The sequence below is a fragment of the Castor canadensis genome, chromosome 7 (assembly GCF_047511655.1).
Source record: "Castor canadensis chromosome 7, mCasCan1.hap1v2, whole genome shotgun sequence".
Lineage (NCBI taxonomy): Eukaryota > Metazoa > Chordata > Mammalia > Rodentia > Castoridae > Castor > Castor canadensis.
In genome coordinates this window covers 58,216,454-58,240,546 of record NC_133392.1, presented here as the reverse complement: position 1 = coordinate 58,240,546, position 24,093 = coordinate 58,216,454, and the positions used below count along the sequence as shown (strand labels likewise).

The following is a 24,093-nucleotide window of genomic DNA, read 5'->3' as shown; positions in this document are numbered from 1 at the left end:
CATGTAGTTCTGCTTTGTTGAGCAGAGTATCTGCTGAGCTATTCTATGTGGGCAGGGATGTAGCTTAGTAAGGAAGTTTTCTTTGATTCTCTGAAGTGCAGGTTTTTCCAAGGGCACATGGAATCAATTGCTGTGAAAATACTTCAGCTTTGCCCTTTCTGATGGCTAGCCTACAGGCACATTTCTTCTGATTTGTGTTTTCAAACACTTAGATTTTTTTCTTTTTCATTTTAAATATAAGCCCTCAAAGTGGGCAGAAGAAGGACTACATATCCAGTTTTCTCCTAATTCCCTTAACATAGGAAATGTGACAGCAAGGCAGATCCATGACTAATTTATGCCAGAGTTGTTTACCAAGAAAAGGCACATGCTATGGATATTTGCTTGGCTTTACTAACATTTTTGTTTTCTTTGATTTCATGTCAACTCCTTATGATTGAATTATAACATACATTCAGAAAAATGCACAGCTCAAAAATGTACAGTTTAATGAATTTTTCCACCCTAGGTTCACCTGTGTAATGAGCACCTAGAGCAAGAAACAGAAAATTACCAGAATCCAAAGGATTCCGCACCCTTTTCCAGTCTGTAATCACTGCTCAAGAATAACCAGTATTCTGATTTCTACCATAGATTAGTATGGCCGACTCTGAACTGTATATAGACAGAATTATACTGTTGTATGTAACTGTATTTTGTTCATTCTCATTACTTTGGGTTGTTTACAGTTATGAACAGGGGTGCCATGAATGTTTTTTGTCTGTCTTTTGATGAGGTTATGTACATATTTCCATGCATGATTATCATCTCCTAGGAGTGGAATAGCTGAGAATGTGACATGTGTGTATTCAGCTTCGGTAGGTACTAACAAACACTTTTCCAAAGAAGTGTTTGTACCCATGGTTTCACAAACATTTAATGTGAAAATGGGTCTAGTTTAATTTTAGCTTTCTGTGGCATTGTCAGATGTAAATTTGTCTAAACTCTCTGGATTGAAGCATACTTTTTTTTTTTTTTTACAAGTTTGATTTCTTGGAGTAATCATATCTAAAGTTTCTGTTCCCTTTTGAGCTTACTTTCCTCTGACTTATGTTCTATTAATTTATATTTTTTTTGTTTCTCCAACAAAAATGTATTAAACTCCTAATATGTGCCATATACTGCAAGGTAATGGGGTGCAATTAAGTTATAATGCTTGCATTCAAGGGAATTATAATGAAGTGAGATAGATAATGATATTAACAGATTTATTTTGAATTGTTTCACTGAAATCTAAAATCCTACTTCCTTAATGTACTGTTTCTAGATTTAACAAAGAAGTTCATTAACAAGTCACCAAGTTTACTAATGATTTTTAGATGTTTTTATTATGTGTTCTCCAGTGTAAACTTCCTTTTTTCAAGGTATATCTACATTTTTAAGTTTCCATAATACAGAATCATCCTGTCTTTCCAAATGCTATCTTATAATGATCATGAGTATCCATAGTCAGGTTCTGACATACATGGTTTGCATATCTTTTTTTTTTTACTCTTTAAAACACTTGTTAAAGTTCAGTATTTTCTTTTTTTATTGTGCTGAGTGAGGGTACAGTGGGGGGTACACTGTGACATTTACAAAAGTTCTTACAATATATCAAATGTATCATACTTGAATTTACCTCCTCCACCATACTCCCTTATTCTCCCTCCACCTCTCATTCTTGGAATAGTTTCAGCAGGTATCATTGGTACATTTACATACATGTGTACACAGTATTTCACCATATTCACCCTCCTATAACCTTTCCCCACCTCCTCCTCCCCTCCCACTGGTGTCAGCCCCCACCCCTTGTAGGACTTGTTCCACTCTCCTGTTCACTGCTTTCGTAAAAGAAAAAAAAAGACGTTTTTGCTTATTTAAGATAGCTACACAGGGAGTTTCCTTGTGACACTTCCATGTATATATGTATTACAGACTAAATTGGTTCATCTCCTCTATTTTTCTTCTTTATACCTTAGTCTCCTTCTTAAGGTGGTTTCAATCTGTTTAAAAATTCTGTATTCATTCTTGTATGGAGAGTACATCAACCATATTCACCATCTTAATTTCCTTCTTTTATCCTCCTCCCCATAGGTGACCTCCCCTTAGTGTGAATTGTTTTTCATATTGCTGTATTTGTATTAGGTCTATATTTCACATGTGAGAGAAAACGTGTGACTTTTGGCCTTCTAAACCTGGCTTAACTTTGCTGAAGATGATGTTCTTCAGTTGCATCCATTTACTTGCAAATGACAAAATTTCATTCTTCTTTGTGGCTGAATGAAATTCCATGGTATATAAATACCATATTTTCTTTACTTTTTAAAAAATTCATTTATTCACATGTGCATACGTAGTTTGGGTCATTTCTCCCCACTGCCTCCCACCCCTTGCTTCCAGGCAGAACCTGTTCTGCCCTTATCTCTTTGTTGTTGAAGAGAAGACATAAGCATAATAAGAAGACAAAGCATTTTTGCTAGTTGAGTTAAGGATAGCTATACAGAGAGATTCCTAACATTGCTTCCATGTACAAATGTGTTACGACCCAAGTTGATTCATCTCTAACTGACCTTTACACTGGTTCCCGATCCCCTTCTTGTGTTGACCTCTGCCACTTTAAGGTTTCTGTATTAGTTCCTCTGGAGTGAGGACATCAAACACTTTCATGTTTTGGATTTTCTACCTATCCCCATAACTCCCGTATATTCTCTCCCCTTGTCATGTGACCCAAGTCCAACAACATTGCTGTATTTGCCCTAGATCTAAAGTCTGCGTATGAGGGAGAACATATGATTTTTGGTCTTCTGAACCTGGCTGACCTTGCTCAGAATGATGTTCTCCAGTTCTATCCATTTACTTGCAAATGATAAAATTTCATTCTTCATCATGGCTGAGTAAAATTCCATTGTCTATAAATACCACATTTTCTTAATCCATTCATTAGTAGTGGGGCATCTTTGTTGTTTCCATAATTTGGCTATTGTGAGTAGTGCTGCAATAAACATGGGTGTGCAGATGCCTTTGGAGTAACCTGTGTCACATTCCTTTGGTTATATCCCCGGAAGTGGGATTGCTGGATCATATGGCAAATCGATGCTTAGATATTTAAGAAGTCTCCAAATTTTTTACCAGAGGGGTTGCACCAGCTTGCATTCCCACCAGCAGTGGATTAGGGTTTCTTTTTCCCCACATGCTCGCCAACACCTGTTTTTGGTGGTGTTTTTCATGATGGCTATTCTAACAGGGGTGAGGTGGAAATCTTAGTGTGGTTTTGATTTATATTTCCTTTATGGCTAGAGATGGTGAGCATTTTTTCATGTGTTTTTTGGCCACTTGAATTTCTTCTTTTGAGAAAGTTCTGTTAGTTCAGTTCCCCATTGGGAGAGTTTAGTTTCTTAAGTTCCCTGTATATTCTGGTTATCAGTCCTTTGTCTGATGTATAGCTGGCAAATATTTTCTCCTACTTTGTGGGTGGTTTCTTCACTTTAGAGACCATTTCTTTTGTTGTGCAGAAGCTTTTTAACTTTATGAAGTCCCATTTATCCATTCTTTCTCTTAGTTGCTGAGCTTCTGGGGTTCTATTGAGGAGGTCCTTGCCTATACCTATTCGTTCCAGAGTGTTTCCTGCTCCTTCCTATAGTAACTTCAGAGTTTCAGGTCTGATATTTAGGTCCTTGATCCATTTTCAGTTGATACTAGTATAGGGTAATAGACACAGATCTAGTTTCAGTTTCTTGCAGATGGTTAACCACTTTTCCAGCAGCATTTGTTGCAGAGGCTGTCTTTTCTCCATCCTATGTTTTTTGTACCTTTGTCAAAAACGAGGTGGGTATACTTTTGTGGATTCATATCAAGTCCTCTATTCTGTTCCACTGGTCTTCATGTCTGTTTTTGTGCCAGTACCATGCTGCTTTTATTGCTATTGCTTTGTAATATAGCTTGAAACCAGGTATTGTGATACCTCCAGCATTGCTCTTTTTGCTGAGTATTGCCTTGTCTATTCGTAGACTCTTGTGTTTCCAAATGAACTTTAGGGTAGATTTTTCAATCTCTGTGATGAAAGTCATTGGGATTTTGATGGGAATTGCATTAAACATGTAGATTGCTTTTGGGAGTATAGCCATTTTTACTATGTTGATTCTACCAATCCGTGAGCATAGGAGATCTTTCTGTATTCTGTAGTCTTCCTGGATCTCTTTCTTCAGGGGTTTGTAGTTCTCCTTGTAGAGGTCATTCACATCCTTTGTTAAGTTTACTCCTAGAATAAATACCATATTTTCTGAATCCATTCATCAATAGTGGAGAATCTTGACTGCTTCCATGGCTTAGCTATTGTGCATAGTGCATCAATAAACATGAGTGTGCAGGTGCCTTTGTTGTAACCTGACTTACATTCCCAGGAGCGATATTGCTGGATCATATGGCAGTTCTAGTTTTAGTTTTTTGAGGGGCCTCCATATTATTTTCCAAGTTGTTGCACTAGCTTACATTCTCACCTGCATTGTATAAGGGTTCCTTTTCCCCATATCCTTGCCAACATTTGTTATTGTTCATGTTCTTGATGGCAGCTGTTCCAACGGGAGTGGGGTGGAGTCTTAATGTGCTTTTGATCTGCATTTCCTTTATGGCCAAGGATATTGAGTATTTCTTCATGTGCTCTGTAGCCATTTGAACTTCTTCCTTTGAAAAGGCTCTGTTCAGTTCATTTGCCCATTTTTTCACTGGGTTATTGATTTTTTGGGAGTTCAGTTTTTGAACTGCCTGTATATTCTGGTTATCAGTCCCTTGTCAGATGTACAGATGGCAAAGATTTTCTCTCATTCCATGGGCAGCCTATGCAGCTTAGAGATCATTTCTTTTGTTGTGCAGAAGCTTTTTAATTTCATGTAGCTCCATTTGTCAATCCTTTCTCTTAGCTGCTGAGCCATTTGAGTTCTGTTTAGGTTGTCATTACACATGTCTTTTAGTTCCAGTGTATTCCCTGCACTAGCTTCAAATTTTCAGGTCTTATATTAAGGTCCTTAATCTGCTTGGAGTTGATACTTGTACAACTTGTGAAAGACATGAACCTAATTTCAGTTTTCTGCATGCATATATCCAGTGTAATTGGTAACATTTGTTGAAGAGGCTGTCTTTTTTCAATCATATGTTTTTGGTGCCTTTGTCAAAGATTAGGTGGGTGTGGCTGTATGGATTCATTGCTGGGTCTTCTGTTCTGTTCTACTGGTCTTCTACTGTTTTTGTGCCAGTACCATGTTATTTTTATTGTATGGCTCTGTAGTGTAGTTTGAAGTTGGGTATTGTGATACCTCCAACATTGCTCTTTTTGTTCAGCATTGCCTTGGCTATTCACAGTCTTTTGTGCTTCCAAATAAATAAAGTTCAGTATTTTCTGATATTGTTTTTGGTAATTAAATATATATATAGCATTTATGCTGGGTGTGATGGTTCAAGTCTATAATTCCAGATACTTAGGAGGGGAATGTAGGAGGATCACTATCTGAGGCCAGCCTAGGCAAAAGTTACTGAGACTATCTCAAAAACAAACCAGGTGTAGTGGTTCATGCCTATCATCTCAGCTATTCAGGATGTGGACTAGAGAATCATCATCTAGGCAAAAGCACAGACCTTAACTAAAAGCAGAAAGGATTGGGCCATGGAAAAAAAAATATATCCACACCCCTGCCACACACACATGCACAGTATTTTGGCACATAAGGTTATTGGGTTTATATCTTTAAGAAACAATTTATAATGACTCCTGGGTTCATTCCTCACTATAACATTCATCCTGGGTGAAAGCTCTGTACCCTCTACACACATGGCTTTGACTCCCAACTAGGAGCTAGTGATTCACTTGTCTCTATTTTTGGCCCAGATTCTCTGCTGAATTCTTGATCTGTGTATAGTGTATTTTCATTTCAATCTTGTGCTAGTATCTTACATTCTTTTTGCTGTATTGCATATTGATGAATGTATTGCTATGTATCCAACTACTGAAAACATTTATAGACACCTCTAAATAACTTCTCCTCTCCCTTCCATCTAAATATCACAGTCTTATCATTTTTAACTCATTATTATTATCTGGATCCCTCCTACTGTAGCCTAGCAATAGTGTTCAGTGTTCTCGCTATTTCGTACTTAGACATAGATTATTGCCTGGTCTCCCTGGTTGCAATGCCTTCCTCTTTAATCTATTCACAAGGTTATTGTCAGAGAATCTTTGAAAATAGACATTTGAGATCATTGTTTTCAGAATTCTTTCCCATGGCATGTGAGATATCTCCTGCCTAGCTTCCAGCTGGGTTCGTCATCATTCTTGCTCAGGTTGTCTGTATTTGAGGTACCACCTGCAGCAACCTGCATGCTCCTTACCTTTTCATGCTTCAGGCCTTTCTACCTGCTGTTTTCTTTGCTTATTATTCTGTTCTGTGTTGTTCATGGGGAACAACTTCTACTCACTGTTTAAGATTCACTTTCTCTGAAATTCTGACATTTACAACTTAGATGAAGCTGGAGGACGTTATGCTAAATAAAATCATTTAAACACAAAAAGACAAATACATTTTGATCTCACTTCTATGAGTTTAGCTCATAAAAGGAGAGTTTTGTGGTGGTTGCTGGGGTAGGTCATGGGGGTAATGGGAAGCTATTGGCAAAGGGTACAAACTTACAGTGTTGTGATGTGTAAATTCTGAATGTCTAATTATAGCACAGTATTGATAGCTAATAATAAAGTATTGCTCACTTGAAATTTGCTAAGAGACTAAATGGTAAGTGTCTCACAACACATGCATATGTAGTAACTTTGTGAGTGATTGATGTATTGATTGGTTTGGTTGTGGTAATCATTATGCAATATATGTATTATATATATATAATTTTGTACACCTTGAATATATACATTTTTATTTATCAATTGCACCTAAAAATTGGAAAAAAATTCCTTCTTTTGATACATTTTCCTTGATCCCCTCAAGCTGAAGACTGTCTTGAATGCTGTTAATAGTTCTTATACATATTTGCTTATTTGTCTCCCTGTGGTCTGAGTATTTTGTCTTTGCATTCTAAGCACTTACCACACTACTTGATGTATATGAGAGGCTCCACAATATTTGTTGAAGGAATGGTTGAATTAACTGATAGTTAGAGCTCTCCATTTTTGTGTTATGTGATCTTTAAAATTCCTAAATATTTTTCATTTTCTTGCCAGGGTTAAAACTCATATGCTACTTCTCCACCCACTTGCATAGACTTGTAAGTTCTTCTTATTTAATCCCATCTGCAAGTTTCTTCATCAGCTGGAATAATTTAATGTCTTCTTAACTTGGAACTCTCCTGTGAGCTTTTTTCTTTTGGAGTATTAAAAATATACTAAATGAGTATCAATCTTTGTGGAGCTAAATTCTCTATATTTGACCATCCAGAGACATACTTAATTGACCTTATCATTTGATTCCTATTTTGACCTGATTTAAATGTTTAGGATAGACAACCTATGAGCCTTGAACCCATGGTATCATTAGTTAAAACAAAACAACCACAAACACCACCACAACAACTTATTGCTTAGGAGACCAACAGTCATTAATTTCCATTTTATTATGTGTCTATTTACCACATTAATTTCTTGTGCATAATGCTTTTTGGGAGAAATGCCTTCTCAACTTCTCTCACCCAAGCTTGGCATCTTGTCCCTCTTTCCTCACTCCATTGTCATAATATGTTATTTTTGATATGTTCACTGATCCTGTCTTTCCTTGTGGCCTTCACAGAGTTGCTATTTGGAGTACCTAGTGCTCATTAAGGATTCTGTAATTGCCTTGAGCAGAAATGATAAAACATGGACTCAAAAGTTAAAATACCTTCATACTTTTAAAATTCCAAAATCCTTACAGCATTAAAGTATAGTAAGGTACACAGTCACCATCAGAGCAAAAGAAATAAATTTTAAGCCTTAACTTCTTTGGAATAATTTATGTTTACAGTTTTTCACCTTTTAGAAGCAACCTAAATCCTGACAGTACCATTTAAATAAAGAAGCATAATGCATAAAGCACTTTAGTGGAAATTATGTAATGTGTTGTGATTATACTGTAATATACAGAGAATCTCAGCTCTTTCTGAATATTCGTACTTTTTTTTAAATCAGTATTCCTTTGATGGATTGTGCATCCTTTCTAAACAAAGTCTTTATCCTCTAAGTCACAATGTGTTGAGTATAAGTGGTGCTATAAAATTTGGTTGAATATGAAAATCACCAAGACCATCTCAGGCAAAACCAGTACACCAAATTTAATAAATTTAAAGAATAAGATAATTCCATACTTTATTTGTAATTATTTACTACTTTCCAAATGTATTCCATTTTTCCCATCCAAGTACTAGTCAGGCCTGACCCTATTTAGTTTCCACGATGGGATGTGAGGCATGCAGGGGTTCAGCCATGGACTGTATTCTATTTCTGATGTGCTGTATACTCGTCTTGTGAGAGGGTTAGCACAAGTATCATTATCTCCATTTTTGCAAATGGAAAAATAGGCACTAAAAGAATGGATGACTTAACTTAGCTCATAGTCCTAATGATGGAACTGAAACCATACCAGATCAGAAACAAGGGGGAAATCATGACAAACCAAGAAAACTACAAAGTGTTTTCTTGAGTAATTTGTGAGTGTGAACAGTGGGTTGACAGCTACTTCTAACTGTCCTCCCTATGTCTTGTAGAGACATTAATCTCCCCAATGCCTGCATGAAGTAGCAGGCAGTCTTTATTTTCAGAAGGGAAGGAACTAAAAATACAGCAGCACAAGCCTTTTATTAACCTCAGGCGACATTATCCCGAGGTAGGAAATACTTGTGTGTGTATATATATATATAAAAAGCATGGGGTTTATAATGAGAAGATTTTGGTTTAGATCTCAGTTCTTTTACCAGTCTTTTAACCTTCTTATACTAAATAACTATTTAGTTAAAATAGAGCTAAAATGCCACCATAACTCCTTCAAACGGTATTTGGATGATCAGTAAGATACCATATAGAAGCTCTTTATAAGCTATATGATATATAAATTTAGGTCATCATTCTTGTATATCAAGTAAAGGGAAGCCTTCTTGTATAGGGAAGAATATAACATAGTTGTTAGGGGCAGGCTTGAGAGTCACACTGATGAGATGCAATACAAGAAATGATACCATCTTGCTCTGACACAACTAAAGAATTTAGTTTCTCAAAGCCTGTCTTATCATCTTTAAAATGGGATAATAATCACATTTATTCTGAGCTTTTATGAAGATTATGGTTCATATTCAATTTATGTAAGATGTTGTATGAAGTGCATAAACTAGTATAAAATGTTCCTTGAATTAGTCTTTTTTTTTTTGTTTTTGAAACAGGACTTCACTTAGGCAAGCCCAGGCTTGCCTGAACTTGCTATGTAGCCTAGGCTGGCCTTGAACTCTTAATCCTCGTTGCCTTAGCCTCCTAAATGCTGGGATTACAGGTAAATACCACCACGTTTGGCTCACACTAGCTTTTTAAAGGAAAATTTTGGGGCCAGGTGCCAGTGGCTCACACCTGTAATCCTAGCTACTCAGGAGGCAGAGATCAGAATGATCATGGTTCCAAGCCAGCTCCATCAAATAGTTTGTGAGACCTTATCTCGAAAAACCCTCCACAAAAATAGGGCTGGTGGAGCTGCTCAAGGTGAAGGCCCTGAGTTCAAGCCCTGATACTGATACCACAAAAAAAAAAAAAAAAAAAGAAAAGAAAATTGTTGGGAATAATTATAGTTTAGTTTTACAGAAAAGTTACAAAGATAATACAGAATTTCCATCTATTTCTTCCATTGTTATATCTTAACATTTCCCACACAAAGAAATGAACATTGATGTATTACTATTAACTACTGACAGGCTTTATTTGGATTTACCAGATTCTCATGAATCTTTCTGTTCTGGGATCCAATATAGTACCAAATCTCATTTATTTGTCATGTGCCCTACTCCCCTCTAGTCTAGGTCATATATCATGAATCTAGTTTATAACTTTGGTGGTCTTGAGGAATATTGCCTGAGTATTACATAGGATGTTCTCCAATCTGGCTTTGTTGTGCTTTCATGATTGGACTTGGGTTATGGATTTCTTGAAATAATACCACAAAGCACTATGCTTTTCTTTGCCATAATATTGATATAGGGGTACATGATCTCTACATGACATCACTGATATGTTCCCCTTTATCACTTGGTTAAGGTACTGCTTGCCAGATTTTTTTCATGGTACCTGAAGGTAGTTTTGATCATCCGTCACTTAGCCAAGATTTTCTTTTCATATTCTTCTCTGTTTGTAATGTTTTTCATTTAGATTTACTGCAAACTGTCATCTCCATAGAAATATCTTTGCCGATGACTCAAGCTAAAGCAGCTTTCTTCTTTTGAGTCTGTCTCGATGACATTTTCCTTTTGTTTTCTTCACAGCATTTGTCATTATCAGAAATTGTCTTGTGTAGTTGTTTTTCTGCTTTATTGCTTATCTAATGGTCTTCTTCTCCCAAATAAGAACATAAGCTTTAGGAGAGCAAGGTCCTTGTAGGGCTGTTTTCATCTGTTCTCTGGGAGTTTAGCACAAGGGTTTGTATTTGCTAAGTGCTCAGTAACTATTTTTAAACCTTCTTAAAGTGCACTTAATAAGTGAGTGCCAGGGTATTTTAGTGACTTACAAGAATATAACTGAAAATGTTAAGATCTATTCAGATTTTATACATCTGTACCTTTGTGAATTTTACTTGTGAACTGTCTCACCTTTCCTATTGTAGAACTTCAGAATCTAAAGGACTCTAGAAATAATCTATAGTTCTGATTAATTTATAGTTGACTTGGTAGTATCTGCTATCTTTTGATATATACTGACAAAAATGTGGAGTTTCTGTGTATAAGAAATAAGTTTTTCTTCTATAATCCATTCTAAGAAAGTACTTTTAAAAAATTCTCCTTTTTAGGACTTAAAATCTCCAAGCCAGAGGGATGAAATTGCAGGGGCCCGGGCTACACTGAAGGAGAACTCCCCGCTCTTGCATTCGATTTGTTCAGCTTGTTTGGAACATTCTGATGTTGCTTCCCTCAAAGCCAGCAAGGACACAGTTTGTGAAGAGATTCAGAATGCCCTCAACGTAATTTCAAATGCTTCCCAAGGCATTCAGAATATGCCGGCCCTATCGGAACCTCAGGCAGCAACGTTGGGAAGTGCACTTGATGAGCTGGAGGTAAGTAGAAAGGCAAATGTGATTTGGTATCTCAATAAAATAGTAAACAGAAGTGGATTTTCAGATCCATGTGTTGGAGTTTAGAGTATAAGAAAATAAAATCCAGTTATCTAATTAGTCTCTATGATCTCCTTGTGTCTTCCATTGGATTGATTAACAGGAAAATATTCTATCAGTAGACTTTTGATTTATTTAAATTTCTGCCACAGAAGTCAATGAATCTGAATTCGAATGTTTATTAGATTGAATGATGATTTTATTTATATAAATTTCTGAAATGTAGCATTTATTTACTTTATAAACACTTATTATTGCCACTATTCAATATCTTTTGGAGATTTATCCCATCATTGTCCTTCAAAAGAGCTTACATTTTAGCAAGGAGATATAGACAAAACCCCAATAAACATTGTATTTAGTATGTTTCACTGAAAAGGTGAGATGTTATCAAAGTCTTGGAGGAGGCTGGGGTATGGGGCAGATGGACATCTAGAGCAAAGGCTCCAAAGCATGATCCCTGTGTTTGTGTTAGCACAGAAGCCAGAATGGAGACAGCAGGGGGGCAAGTATAGGGCTTAGGGCAGAGAGCCAATAGGTTATATAGGGCTATGCAGCCTCTTACTCTGAGCTATCTAGGAACACATTGTAAGGTCTTAACACACTGAGACTTATGTTTCCAAAGGACTATGTTGGCTGTACATGGAGTGTAGACTTAAGGGAAACAAGGAGGAGAAGCTAAAAAAGCAGACAGATGGATATTATAGCATCCCTGGTACACCACCTTTCATACACCACCTTGTTCCACTTCACATTTTAGTTTGGAACGGTGTGGTATCAGTGGACATCAAGGCTAAGTTTTATAAGTAGAGTCAACTGGATTGTCACAGAATGGATGTGGGACATGGACCTATAGCTGATGTTGCAGACTGAGTCTTCTAGCATCACACATCGAATAGAGTTTGTGATACAATATGTTATTAGGAATTAGCATCTGGGAAGAGAAGAGGGAGGGAGCAGGACTGGGCAGAGGAAGAAGTCTGCCTGATAGTCAGACCTACCAAGCCTGGCCAATCAATGGTAAGTTCTTGAGAGAGCATTTCCCTCCGGGATATACCTTGTTAGGTTGACACTGACAAGCCTTTATGCCTCCTTCAGTTACTGGATGTAGGTTATGCTGCCCTGGGAAAATTATGAACTCTGGGGATGGGAGGATTGCCTTGTGAAGCTGAGGCTAGCCAGGTCCACAACTGTACAGCAAGTTTTACTTGGAAAGGGGATAAGGGAGGCATACTTCTGTATTATATCACAGGTAATTGCAAGTTTTTTTGGGGGGGAGTTGTTGGTTTTATTTGGATTTGTTTGATTTTTACTTTGCTTGAGCAACTAGATGGATGAATGAGGTTTTCATCAATCACGATGGGGAAGACTGGTGAAGCTGGTTATGGGAGGAAGAACAGAAACTCAATTTTGAACAGGCTGATGTTGTGATGTCAAGGATCACTGGCTGTCCCAGTCAGACATGTGGCTCCTGACTGGGAGGCAGGGTAATATAGTACTTAAGAATAATGGTTCTCAAGTCCTAGTTCTAGGGTTCTTGTCCCAGCAATGGTACTTAGTAACTCTGTGACCTTTCAAGAGTTATTTACCTAACTCTCAGTTTTCCTACCTAGACAATGAAGATAATAATAGGTCTTACGTTATAATATTGTCAGAATCAATGAATTAAGAATACAAGTACAAATACACAAAGTAGTATCTGCCACAGAATAATACTCAATAAATCTTAGCCTTTGATATCATTAATTGTGATGAATATTTTAGGCAGATTCTTCCATAATGAAGAAATCAATACAATGAAAATCACTAAAGTTTAAGTGAGAACTTAAAAATCTGAACACAAAATTTTTTTTATTGTTTTATTATTCATATGTGCATACAACGCTTGGGGCATTTCTCCCCCATGCCCCCACCCCCTCCCTTACCACCCACTCCACCCCTCTCCCCCCCAACCCCCTCGCTACCCAGCAGAAACTATTTTGCCCTTATCTCTAATTTTGTTGAAGAGAGAGTATAAGCAATAATAGGAAGGATCAAGGGTTTTTGCTAGTTGAGATAAGGATAGCTATACAGGGAGTTGACTCACATTGATTTCCTGTGCATGTGTGTTACCTTCTTGGTTAATTCTTTAAAAAAATTTTATTTTATTTATTTTATTTTTTTATTGTTTTATTATTCATATGTGCATACAAGGCTTGGGTCATTTCTCCCCCTTGCCCCCACTCCCTCCCTTACCACCCACTGTGCCCCCTTTCTCTCCCCCCACCCCCTCAATACCCAGCAGAAACTATTTTGCTCTTATCTCTAATTTTGTTGAAGAGAGAGCATAAGCAATAATAGGAAGGACCAAGGGTTTTTACTGGTTGAGGTAAGGATAGCTATACAGGGAGTTGACTCACTTTAATTTCCTGTGCGTGGGTGTTACCTTCTAGGTTAATTCTTTTTGATCTAACCTTTTCTCTAGTTCCTGGTCCCCTTTTCCTATTGGCCTCAGTTGCTTTTAAGGTATCTGCTTTAGTTTCTCTGTGTTAAGGGCAACAAATGCTAGCTAATTTTTTAGGTGTCTTACCTATCCTCACCCCTCCCTTGTGTGCTTTCGCTTTTACCATGTGCTCAAAGTCCAATCCCCTTGTTGTGTTTGCCCTTGATCTAATGTCTGCATATGAGGGAGAACATAAGATTTTTGGTCTTTTGGGCCAGGCTAACCTCACTCAGAATGATGTTCTCCAGTTCCATCCATTTACCAGCGAATGATAACATTTTGTTCTTCTTCATGGCTGCATAAAACTCCATTGTGTATAGATTCCACATTTTCTTGATCCATTCATCAGTAGTGGGGCATCTTGGCTGTTTCCATAACTTGGCTATTGTGAATAGTGCTGCAATAAACATGGGTATACAGGTGCCTCTGGAGTAACCTGTGTCACAGTCTTTTGGGTATATCCCCAAGAGTAAATGCAAATTTTTTAATGCCTATATTGTTCTAAATATTATTGAGTTCATGATAAAGTCATAAGATAATACATTTGAGTTCAGAATAGCCTGCTTTCCCTTTAATTACTTGTCTTTATACAGGTTCTTCATTTCTGATCCAATATTATTAATTTCCTAATTATTGGCATCCATGTGAAAATTTATTATATTTACAGCTATCATCCCATCCCTGTGCAGATTTTAGGAACTATTTTTCTAATAAGGTGGCAGATTAATGGAAACTTTCTAGTAGTCCCCCATAATTTACTTATTTGCCCTGTGGAATAAACACTCAGTCATCTTGTCCATTAGGTAGGTGTCTCATCTTTATGGTAGGGTTGAAAACGCTTTTTGATAACAGTGATACTAGTAGATACATCTACATAGTAGTAGAGTGTTAAACCCTCAGTGAATAAAATATAAAACATTTCTTGGTTGCTAAACATTTTACATAAATTGCCCACTTAATCATTACAATGTTCTTATAATGTATTTCTATTTTTGTTTTAAAGAAAATAAAACTAAGACATAAGTTATATAACTTGTTCAAATCAGAAAGCTAGTGAGAGGTAATAGATAATATGAGTCTAGTTTAATTCCATAAGAATTTCTAACTCTGTGCTATACTGAGTTCTCACAGCCAGAACTTAATATGTTCAATCAAAATTCAATATAATTTAGATTTATTTTTAGTCTACATGGATCATCAGAAAAATTATAAATGCAACCAAGTCCAAAAAAGTGGAACAACTTTTTGGTGGATAAGACTTACATGGGTCATATAGGTAAAAATAGCCTATATTTGAGGAGTTTCAAGTGTAGGGAGGTAGAATTGACAGAGTAAATAGATAGACTTGCATATACATTTTCCACAGTACTAAACAGAAGTGTGTCAGAGGATGCTCCTATAAAAGACTTCTTTTATCCTAACACTGAATTTTATATTCTTAGGATTATAGAAGACAGAAGTTTTCCAAATTGTTTTTCCTTCTGAAATGTCTTCTGTTTCTCACTTTAGTTGAAAGTGACTGCTACAGGCAAGGAATAGCACAGGTTGGAGAGAGTGTATGGCTTCAATGAGAATGGGTCTGGTCTGTATGGCAGACACATCTCTAAACAAGGCAGGCAGAAGTCCTGAAGACATTTCCCGAATCCTAATATTGTCCTAACAACCTTTGAAGTCAAAGATAGGATGCACAAATTAATACAAAATGCCTGAATTTTATATATTATTTATATCCAAGTTACAAATAGCTGCTGAGGTTGTCTGAACTACATAAAGCAGAATTTATTGACGATTTAAACTTTTTAAATGTTTTGTAAATTAAATGGTTGTACTTTTCATTATTTACAGGCTATATTGATTAAGGGCCTAAAATAACCTTTGCTCTGTTTTGCACCTGCAAATATAATACTATAAAATAAAATTAATACAGTAAATACTCTGTTGGGAGCAAGTCTTGTTGAATATTTAGAGTATGGAAAACTATTAGAGTGCTCACTCGACATCTACCATACCTAAGCTTTTGTTAAATCTTTCACTGTGGTACAGGGCTGGTTGTGACTAACTTGAGATTTATTGGTGAAGAAAATAGAAGCTGAATTAGAACACTGTACAGTCTAAGTCGATTGATTTATGGGAAAGGCCAATGTGAATTATAGGATGTTTCTTCTGCATTTGTGGCTAAATGAAAGTTGAGAAGTGTCAAATTGTAGATTAATAGAATTTTTTAAATGTCATTATGCAGGAAACTTTGCTAGTGAAAATTGCTTTGAAAAGTTATAGCCCATTAAGGCATATTTTTCCTATGTGGAATGAAAAAGCAGTTGTCATAATCATGGCATACAAGAATTGTATCCCGATATTAAGATGATAGTAACAAAGGTTATATGGATAGTATTGTTTTCAAAGAGCTTTTATACTCTTATCCTCTTTGTTTTATATAATCATTTATATATCTTTATTCATCTATTCTTTGTTCACTGTTGTGTTCCCACACCTAGATAAGGCCCTACACATAGAATTAGGTAAATATCAATGAAATAATGAATGGATATAAGAATGCTACATGTAATTTTATAGTATGGAGGGAAGATTGTTTTTCTCTTACTCCTTTTTTTATTCTTCTCCCACTGGGGGTGTTTGTACTTAGGGTATAGGCTGTATTTTATCTAATTTGAACAGGCCATGAATTTATAGTGAGAAATCACTACATGTAAATCTAAGTGAGAATGCCACTCAGTCTTTTCTGTAATAAGGCAGTATAAAGAGAAAAAATAAATATGTATGTATTTCCTTCTCTCAGAAGCTGTCCATCCCTCATCTATGATCTCTCTAACTTCTGAGATATGCAGCAAAAGAAATAACAGCTCTCAAATTCATTACAAGAAGCTGAAAACCAATACTAATACTACATAGGATAGATAAGGAGGGAAATTCACATGCTAATCTAATATATAAAAGTAGATACAAAAATCCTAAACAAAACATGAGCAAAGTGCTTAGAAATAGGTGAAAAAGCCTCATTATTTATTCAGGGAGTGTGATGTTTGTTCAACATTGGAACAGCTGCTTATGTTATTCACATGAACAAATTAGAAGAGATAAAATATATTATTTCAGTAGATACAGAAAGCCTTTTAAAAGATCAACATAATTTACTTAAAACTTCTAGAAAGCTGGGAACTGAAAGAACTTTCTTAACTTGATAAAGTGTTTCTGTAAAATTCTGTAGTAATCTTCGTATTTATATTTGAGTCATTAAAACATTCTCTTAAGAAAAGAAAAATAAGCCAGGCACTGGTGGCTCCTACCTGTAATCCTAGCTACTCAGGAGGCAGAGTTCAGAAGGGTCATGGTTTGAAGTCAGCTGGGGCAAACAGTTTGGAAGACCCTATCTTGAAAACACCTAACACAAAAAGGGCTGGCGGAGCGGCTCAAGGTGAAGGCCCTGAGTTCAAACCTCAGTACCACAAAAAAAAAAAAAAAGAAAAAGAGATCATAATGAATGAAAATGAATAAATTATAGCAACAGACTTCAACGTCCATGATACCAAAGCAAAAGCCATGTAAGAATCCATGCAACATTTTTACATTTATTTATATAATGGTTAACATATGCAAAACTGAATACCTATTTTTTTATGGTACAGAAATGTATGTAAGCTATAAGGAGAGGGAAGAGAATGATTTGTGCAAATTTAGGAGTTGAGGGATAGGAAAAAGGGGATGCATAGTCCACATTGGAATTTTGTGTGTGTGTGGTGGTACTGGGGAATGTTCTACCACTTGAGCTATGATCCCAGACCTTTTTGCTTTAGTTTATTTTTCAGATAGGGTCTTGTGCTTTTGCCCAGGCCAGCCTCAGACTGTGATCCTCCTACCTCCACCTTCTGCATAGTTGGGATTACAGGCATGAGTCACCATGCTCAGTATAAACATTAGGATTTTTAAAGCTACTGGGCAAATTCTTTTTCTAAAGCTTGGTTGCAATATATTATTGTTTCTGTTATTATTTATTCTTGCATTCTTTGTTATGCATGAAATAGTTGATAATAAAATTCAGTAAAGTATATCAAAATAGGACAAATGATGCAATAACTTACTCTTTATATTAAACAAATATTTAATCTATTTTCTGCATAATCAAGGTCCATGTTAGGAACTGTGCTTAGGTGCTGGCACCTCACATTTGCAGTATGCACTGTGTTTAGCTGAAGCTTGTGTTAATATCAGGTTGCTCTGTAGAGCACTTAAGAGAGGAGTTACATACTCTAGAGGAGCCAGCCAGTCCTCTGTCAAATTGTGTAACTTGTACAAGGTCAAGTTAACAGGAATGAGAAGTTATAACTTGAGCTCTTTTCTTTTGACTCTCCCACAACAATTCCTCATTCCAAACAGCAGCTTTTGTGACAAATGATGGACAATTAGGTCTTGAGATTAATAGATTTACTTATTTATGCATCTGTCTTTCCCTGTTAGATGATGAGTTCTGTGAATGGAGCAATGAGGTCTTACTCGTATTTATGCTGCTTACAGCGTAGCACGTGCTAAGTGCATAATAACTGCTTAAAGTACATTTGTTGAAAGGTAATGAATTAGTGGTATTTGAGAACCTGTTGGAGATTTTAACACATGTAGTAAATGTTTGTTGACCCAGTTAGAGAAGGATAAGATCTCTTTTACCTTTCTTCAGATTCATGTTTTTTATTATTATTATTGTACTGGGGGTATATCGTGTTTGCTTATAATATAGTTTAGTTGTGATTAAAAAATGGATAGGGTTAAGTGTCTTGTAAATACAATACATGGATAGTAATGGTTTCTAGACCTTGTTTGTTCTTGACCTCTTGGGACTAGGAGATGCATGCTGTGTGCAGTATTATGGAGAACGTTAAAATTTTACCCTTCCGTGAACCTGATAGCAAGCTTGGAGAAACTTCTCAAGTGGCTAGATTTAATAATGATTTTTTTTTTCTCTCCCAAACTTGAAAGTTCAAAACAAAATGAGTGCAGATTTTAAAGACAAATTCTTATAAAATATTTGCATTGTGAGTTTCATGACAATCAGTTAATTATTAATATTTACCTGTTTTCCATATGTCGTATGATTTGTGGGAATTAGATAAAGAAGTAAAACAAATAGTCTCCTAGTCCAAGAACTGCATATATGTTCAGGAGATCAGAATAAGATAAACCTAGTATTAGAGTCAAACATAACACTTCTCTCAAATTCTCACTCAGGTTGCTCTTTCTGGAAAGGATTCCTTGATGGTGTTATTGTTAGTGTTATTTTAGTGCTAATTAGAGTAATTAGGGTACGCTAGTGGGAATGCAGAATGTGAAAAGGCATGGAGGAAAAATAAATGTGAAATGTGATGGAAACTTGAAATATGAATAGTTGTCTTGCACTTTGTATTGGTTACAATCTAGCTTAAGAAGGTTGATTTAGGCCTAGTATAAGGACCTCAAAGTTCTCAGGGCAGTTTTATTTTTATTTTTATTTGTTGAGCACCCTGTATCACAATGAGTAGTTTGCAAATTGATTTGATGTATAGAACTGTAGATAGAGAACACACAACTTTCAAATATCCATGGAGTCGTCACAAAAACAAGGCAAAGGCTACAAAGACAATCTCAATAAATTCTACAAAGTAGGAAAGTCAACCCAAAATATAACCATCATCTGGTAAATAGTTAATTTTCTTGATTTAATGATTACAACATATATACATATATGAAAACATTACACTGAACCCCACAAATATAAATTTACATTAAAAAGGCAACAAATGGATGGCATTAGGAACATGGCTTCCTTCTTTTGTCTGAATTTTTAAAATTTGACTTTTTCTGTCTTTTGAAACTATTTCTTTTTAGTAATTAAGGTAACTAATGAATTATTTAAAAATTTAATTAGTTTATGCTTTCCCTTTTAAGTCATACTTTCTAATTTCTTAATATTAATTTTGCTTTTATATCTTGGTTTTTAGTCTTTATGTCATTTTTCTGACTTGATTTTAGGAAAGTTATTTATGGTGTCAAGTTTTTTTCTAAGCACCTTAGATTTCCTAAGCAGTATTTTTATTTTCATTTTTAAAAATGGTGTTAGTTTTAATTTAAAATTATTTTTGGCCTGACACTATTAGTAGGATATTTATTTTGATATCCTCTTAAATTATAGTATCACTGAATTTTAGCCAGGAAGTATAATATAAGATAAAATATATTTTGTTGTAGAAAATTTTGGGAAAGACTTAGATTTTTCTTGTGGTTTAATTCATGTCTTTAAAAATGTTGCATGTATATTTAGGAAATCTGTATTTGCTCTTTGGTATTCATTGTAATAGCTAAATTGTCTCTATTCTAATTTTGTCTTATGTATGAGAAAGGTGAGTTCATGTCTTCCATATTATAGTAGAATTCCACTTTGTACTTATATTTCTAATATTAAAAAAATTATATATATATATATATATGTATGTATATACATATATATACATACATATATATATATATATACATGACTGTAATCCCAGCATGGGGGAGGCAGACACACGAGGATTATGAGTTTAAGGCTAGCCTGGGCTACAAAACAAGATCCTATCTCCAAAAAATAAAACAGGAAAAAAATAGAAAAAACTTATTATTAGGTTCAAAAATGTCCCTGACCCTTACAACTTTATGATGGAGCACACCCTTTCACTGTTAAGTGCTTGACTTCATCGTTTTTAATAGTCTCTATTTTCAGCTGGATGCAGTGGCTCACGTCTGCTACTTGGGAGATTGGGAGAATATGGGTTGCAGGCCAGCTTGGGCAAAAACTTAAAAATAAAATGAAAATCTGGGCATGATGGGATGAACTTGTCATCTATGCAAGAAGCATAAGTAGGAGGATCAAAGTCCAGCTGGCCTGGGTGTAAGTGAGAGACCCTGTTCAAGAAATAGCCAGGTCAAAAGAGGCTGATGGTATAGCTCAAGTAGTAGAGCTCCTGCCTAGCAAGTGCAAAGCCCTGGGTTCAAACCTGGGTACTGTCCACACCCAGTCTCTGTTTTTATCTAGTATTAATATTGATATTCTCAGCTTTGTTTTTATTAACATTTTCCTAATGTAGCTTTGACAATAATTTTATTTATGACTAAATCAAGCTGTTTCATAAAAATATATATAATTTTATTTTTAAATTTTTAATTAATTAATTATTTTTTTTCTTCTTGAGACATGGTCTCACTATACAGTCCAGGCTGGCCCCCAAACTCACTATCTTCCTGCCTCAGCCTCCTAAATGCTGAAACTATACCCATGTGCCAGTGTGCCTGGCTAAAAATTAATTCTTATCATAATCACCCAGTTACTGAAATATGTAAAGGGAAAGATTAATGTCCCTTGTCACTTCACCCCAATTCTACTCTTATTGTCAGAGATAAATGCTATTAAGGATTTGGAGTATATTTTTTAGCAGACACACAATTTTTTCACTTCCCAAACTCTTATTAAAATGGGTGTTGCAACTGAGTGTGGTGGTGCACCCCTGTGATCCCAGCACTCAGGAGGTAGAGGTAGGCAGAATGGGAGGATCTTGAGTTTAAGACAAGTGTGGGCAACATAGCAAGTTTCAGGTCAGCCTGAGATACATAATGAGACCCTGTTTCAATCAAAAAGAAGAAGAAATGAAAATAAAAAATGGATGTTGGTCTGGCATTTCAATTTTTTTCTTCATGCTTTGCATATTTTTTTCTATATTTCCATTCTGGGAGAATTCTTTGGCTTTGTTCCCTGGTCACTAACTTTGTTGTGAGCAGTGCTCATTCTGTTCTTCAAGTTTTTATGCAGTTTTTCTTTCTGCTATACCATTTTTAATTCTTTTGGCAGTACTGGGAGTTGAACTCAGGGCCTTGTACTTGTTCTACCACTAGTGCTCACTCCACCAGCCTTTTTTGTGTTGATTATTTTTGAGATAGGGCCTTACTTTATGCCCAGGCTGGCATAACCTGTGGTTCTCCTATTTGTGCTTCCTGCTGTAGCTAGGATGACAGTTGTGTCCCTCTGTGCCCACCTATTGTTGAGATGGGGTCTCACAAACTTTTTGTCCAGGCTGGTCTCAAACTTCCATTCTTTCCAGTTCTGCCTCCAGAGAAGCTAGGATTGCAGACATGAGCCACCTCACTTGGCTTTGCAACACCATTTTCATTTTTAAGAATACCAAAGGCTGAATTGTGGCTGTTCTTTTTATGCTAAACAGTTAAGTCTCTTTTAGGCTAGTAATTATAATAATTATATTTCTTTAAGGGCTTAGTTCTGTTTGTTGAGCTTGGGATGCTCATTTGTTTGGGATGTTGATTTGTTGATATTCCTTCCTCGAATGTGTGGTGTGTATAATATACTTTGATCAAAGTCACCACTCTATTACTCTCTTATTTCCCCTCTCCTAATTTTTAAAAAGAATTTTAAACAGGTTTCATTATTCTATTTTCATGTATGCATATAAATCACTTCAATTGTATTCATCCTCTTTCGTCCTCTCCTTTGCCCTCCCTCTTACCACTACATCCCATCCCCAAACAGTCCCAGTTTTACACTCATGCCATTCTTTTTTTTTTCAGTTTTATTAAGCATTAAACTGAAAGGTGGTGTGCACCACAGGCAATCTGCTGAAGAGGTTGCAGAGATGGAACCCTCACTGTTTCATACAGCCAAGCAGACACAACTTTACACACATTCTCAAGATAAATGAAAAGAACTCCGCAAGTAAGAGGACTTGGCAGCACTAATCATTAACATTCCTAGTTCATCCTACATTCTTTTGGTATTTGGGATCACCATCTGTGTTCCCTAATTGCCTTTATCTAAAGGAAAATTAACCCTTTTACATCTTTATGATGGGAGATTGGTTTGTAACTTGGATCCAGGTGCCCTCAGAAGTTAGGCTCCTACTTCCCACAGTAACAGGGAAATAGGACACTATCATTTTTGGTTATTACATTTGAGGGAGCTGGCTCCCAGTCCTTGAGAAAGATTTTCCTGGGTTGAAGAGTTGGCAAGAAGCTCATTTAGCTTTTTGAAAGGTTTATATACATTTCAAAGGAACAGAGGAAGAATAACAATAAGTTTTTCAAAGTAAGTGCTCAAAGAAACCAGGTAGTGCTGGTGGGGACTGCTTTTTTTCCTTTTTAAACCAGGAAAATTTTCTCTCTCTCTCTCTCTCTGTATTTATCCTTATCTTTTCCCCAGAAGCAAACATTTCAACTATTCCTTGTGTATTATTCCAGAGGTGGTCTCTGTAGATTGAGTGTGGGTATAACTGAGGTATAGATTCCTGGTATAGTATGAATTCAACAAATGTTTGTAGAACCCACATTCCAGGCTGTGTTTTAAAGGCTCTTAATATTCTAGCAAGAAGCAATCAGAGAAGGCTTTATGTAAGGGAACTGTGCTAAGTCTTGAAAATGGGGAGATTTTGATAAAATGTTTAGGAAGGAAAGATTATTTACCAACAGGTGAATCCTCATCAGGCGGAAAAACTTCACACAGGAACACGGCACTAAGGATGAATAGAGGGGTGAACATGATCAAAGTATGACATAGCATCTATGGAAATATCACAATGAACCCTGCCCCCACACTGTACAATTAACACACACTTATAAAAATGTGGAAGGGCAGAGTGAATAGCAGAACAGAAGAAAGTTAGTCTTCCTTGGGACTGTTCTATCAGTTTCATTACTCAGAAAATCATTGTACTTTATTTAATTCAAGAGCTTATACATTCAACTTTTTTAGTAGCAATCATTAAGACATTTCATAGTACCTATCTGGAAAAAAAGTACTTTTGAGTCAGAGATTTGCTCTATAATTTCCTTTTATTAAACCTGCTTCCTTATTAAGGAAATCAAGTGTCTAAGTTCACATTTTCTTCTCTCAAAGTAAGGGCAAAATTGCTCTCTTTCAGCAGTAATGAAATTGTATTTCCATCCCACTCATTAAGATGTTATATGCCAGTCATCGACAGCAGGAGGACAGTGGATAATCTGACTTGGAGACCAAAGTTTGGAGCTCTCTTGAATTGCATTGAATTGAATTGAATTGAATTGATTTGGACTTTATTAAGGAGGAATATTTGAATAGGGCAGGCACAGAATCAGATGTTGTGGGAAGGTTACGCAGTCATTATGTGCTGATTATTTTGCAGTGTTGGGTGGAAGCAAGAAGAATCAATAGATTTTTGTAACATTTCAAGTAAAAGATATTTCTGCTTTCAATCTCCCACAAGGCCT

The 24,093-nt window shown here is 36.0% G+C and overlaps 1 protein-coding gene across 4 annotated transcripts in view; it reads left to right on the top strand.

The window, feature by feature from the left end:
* Ctnna3 (catenin alpha 3) overlaps positions 1–24,093 on the top strand; it is a 1,740,232-nt gene that overhangs the window by 497,168 nt on the left and 1,218,971 nt on the right. For 3 of the 4 annotated variants that reach the window (XM_074078977.1, XM_074078976.1, XM_074078978.1), the window contains one exon: positions 11,025–11,288. In XM_074078977.1, the coding sequence (XP_073935078.1) occupies positions 11,025–11,288 (264 nt within the window). Of the gene's footprint in view, positions 1–11,024; positions 11,289–22,428; positions 22,568–24,093 lie in introns of those variants that run through there. The other variant, XM_074078979.1, reaches the window with a different exon arrangement.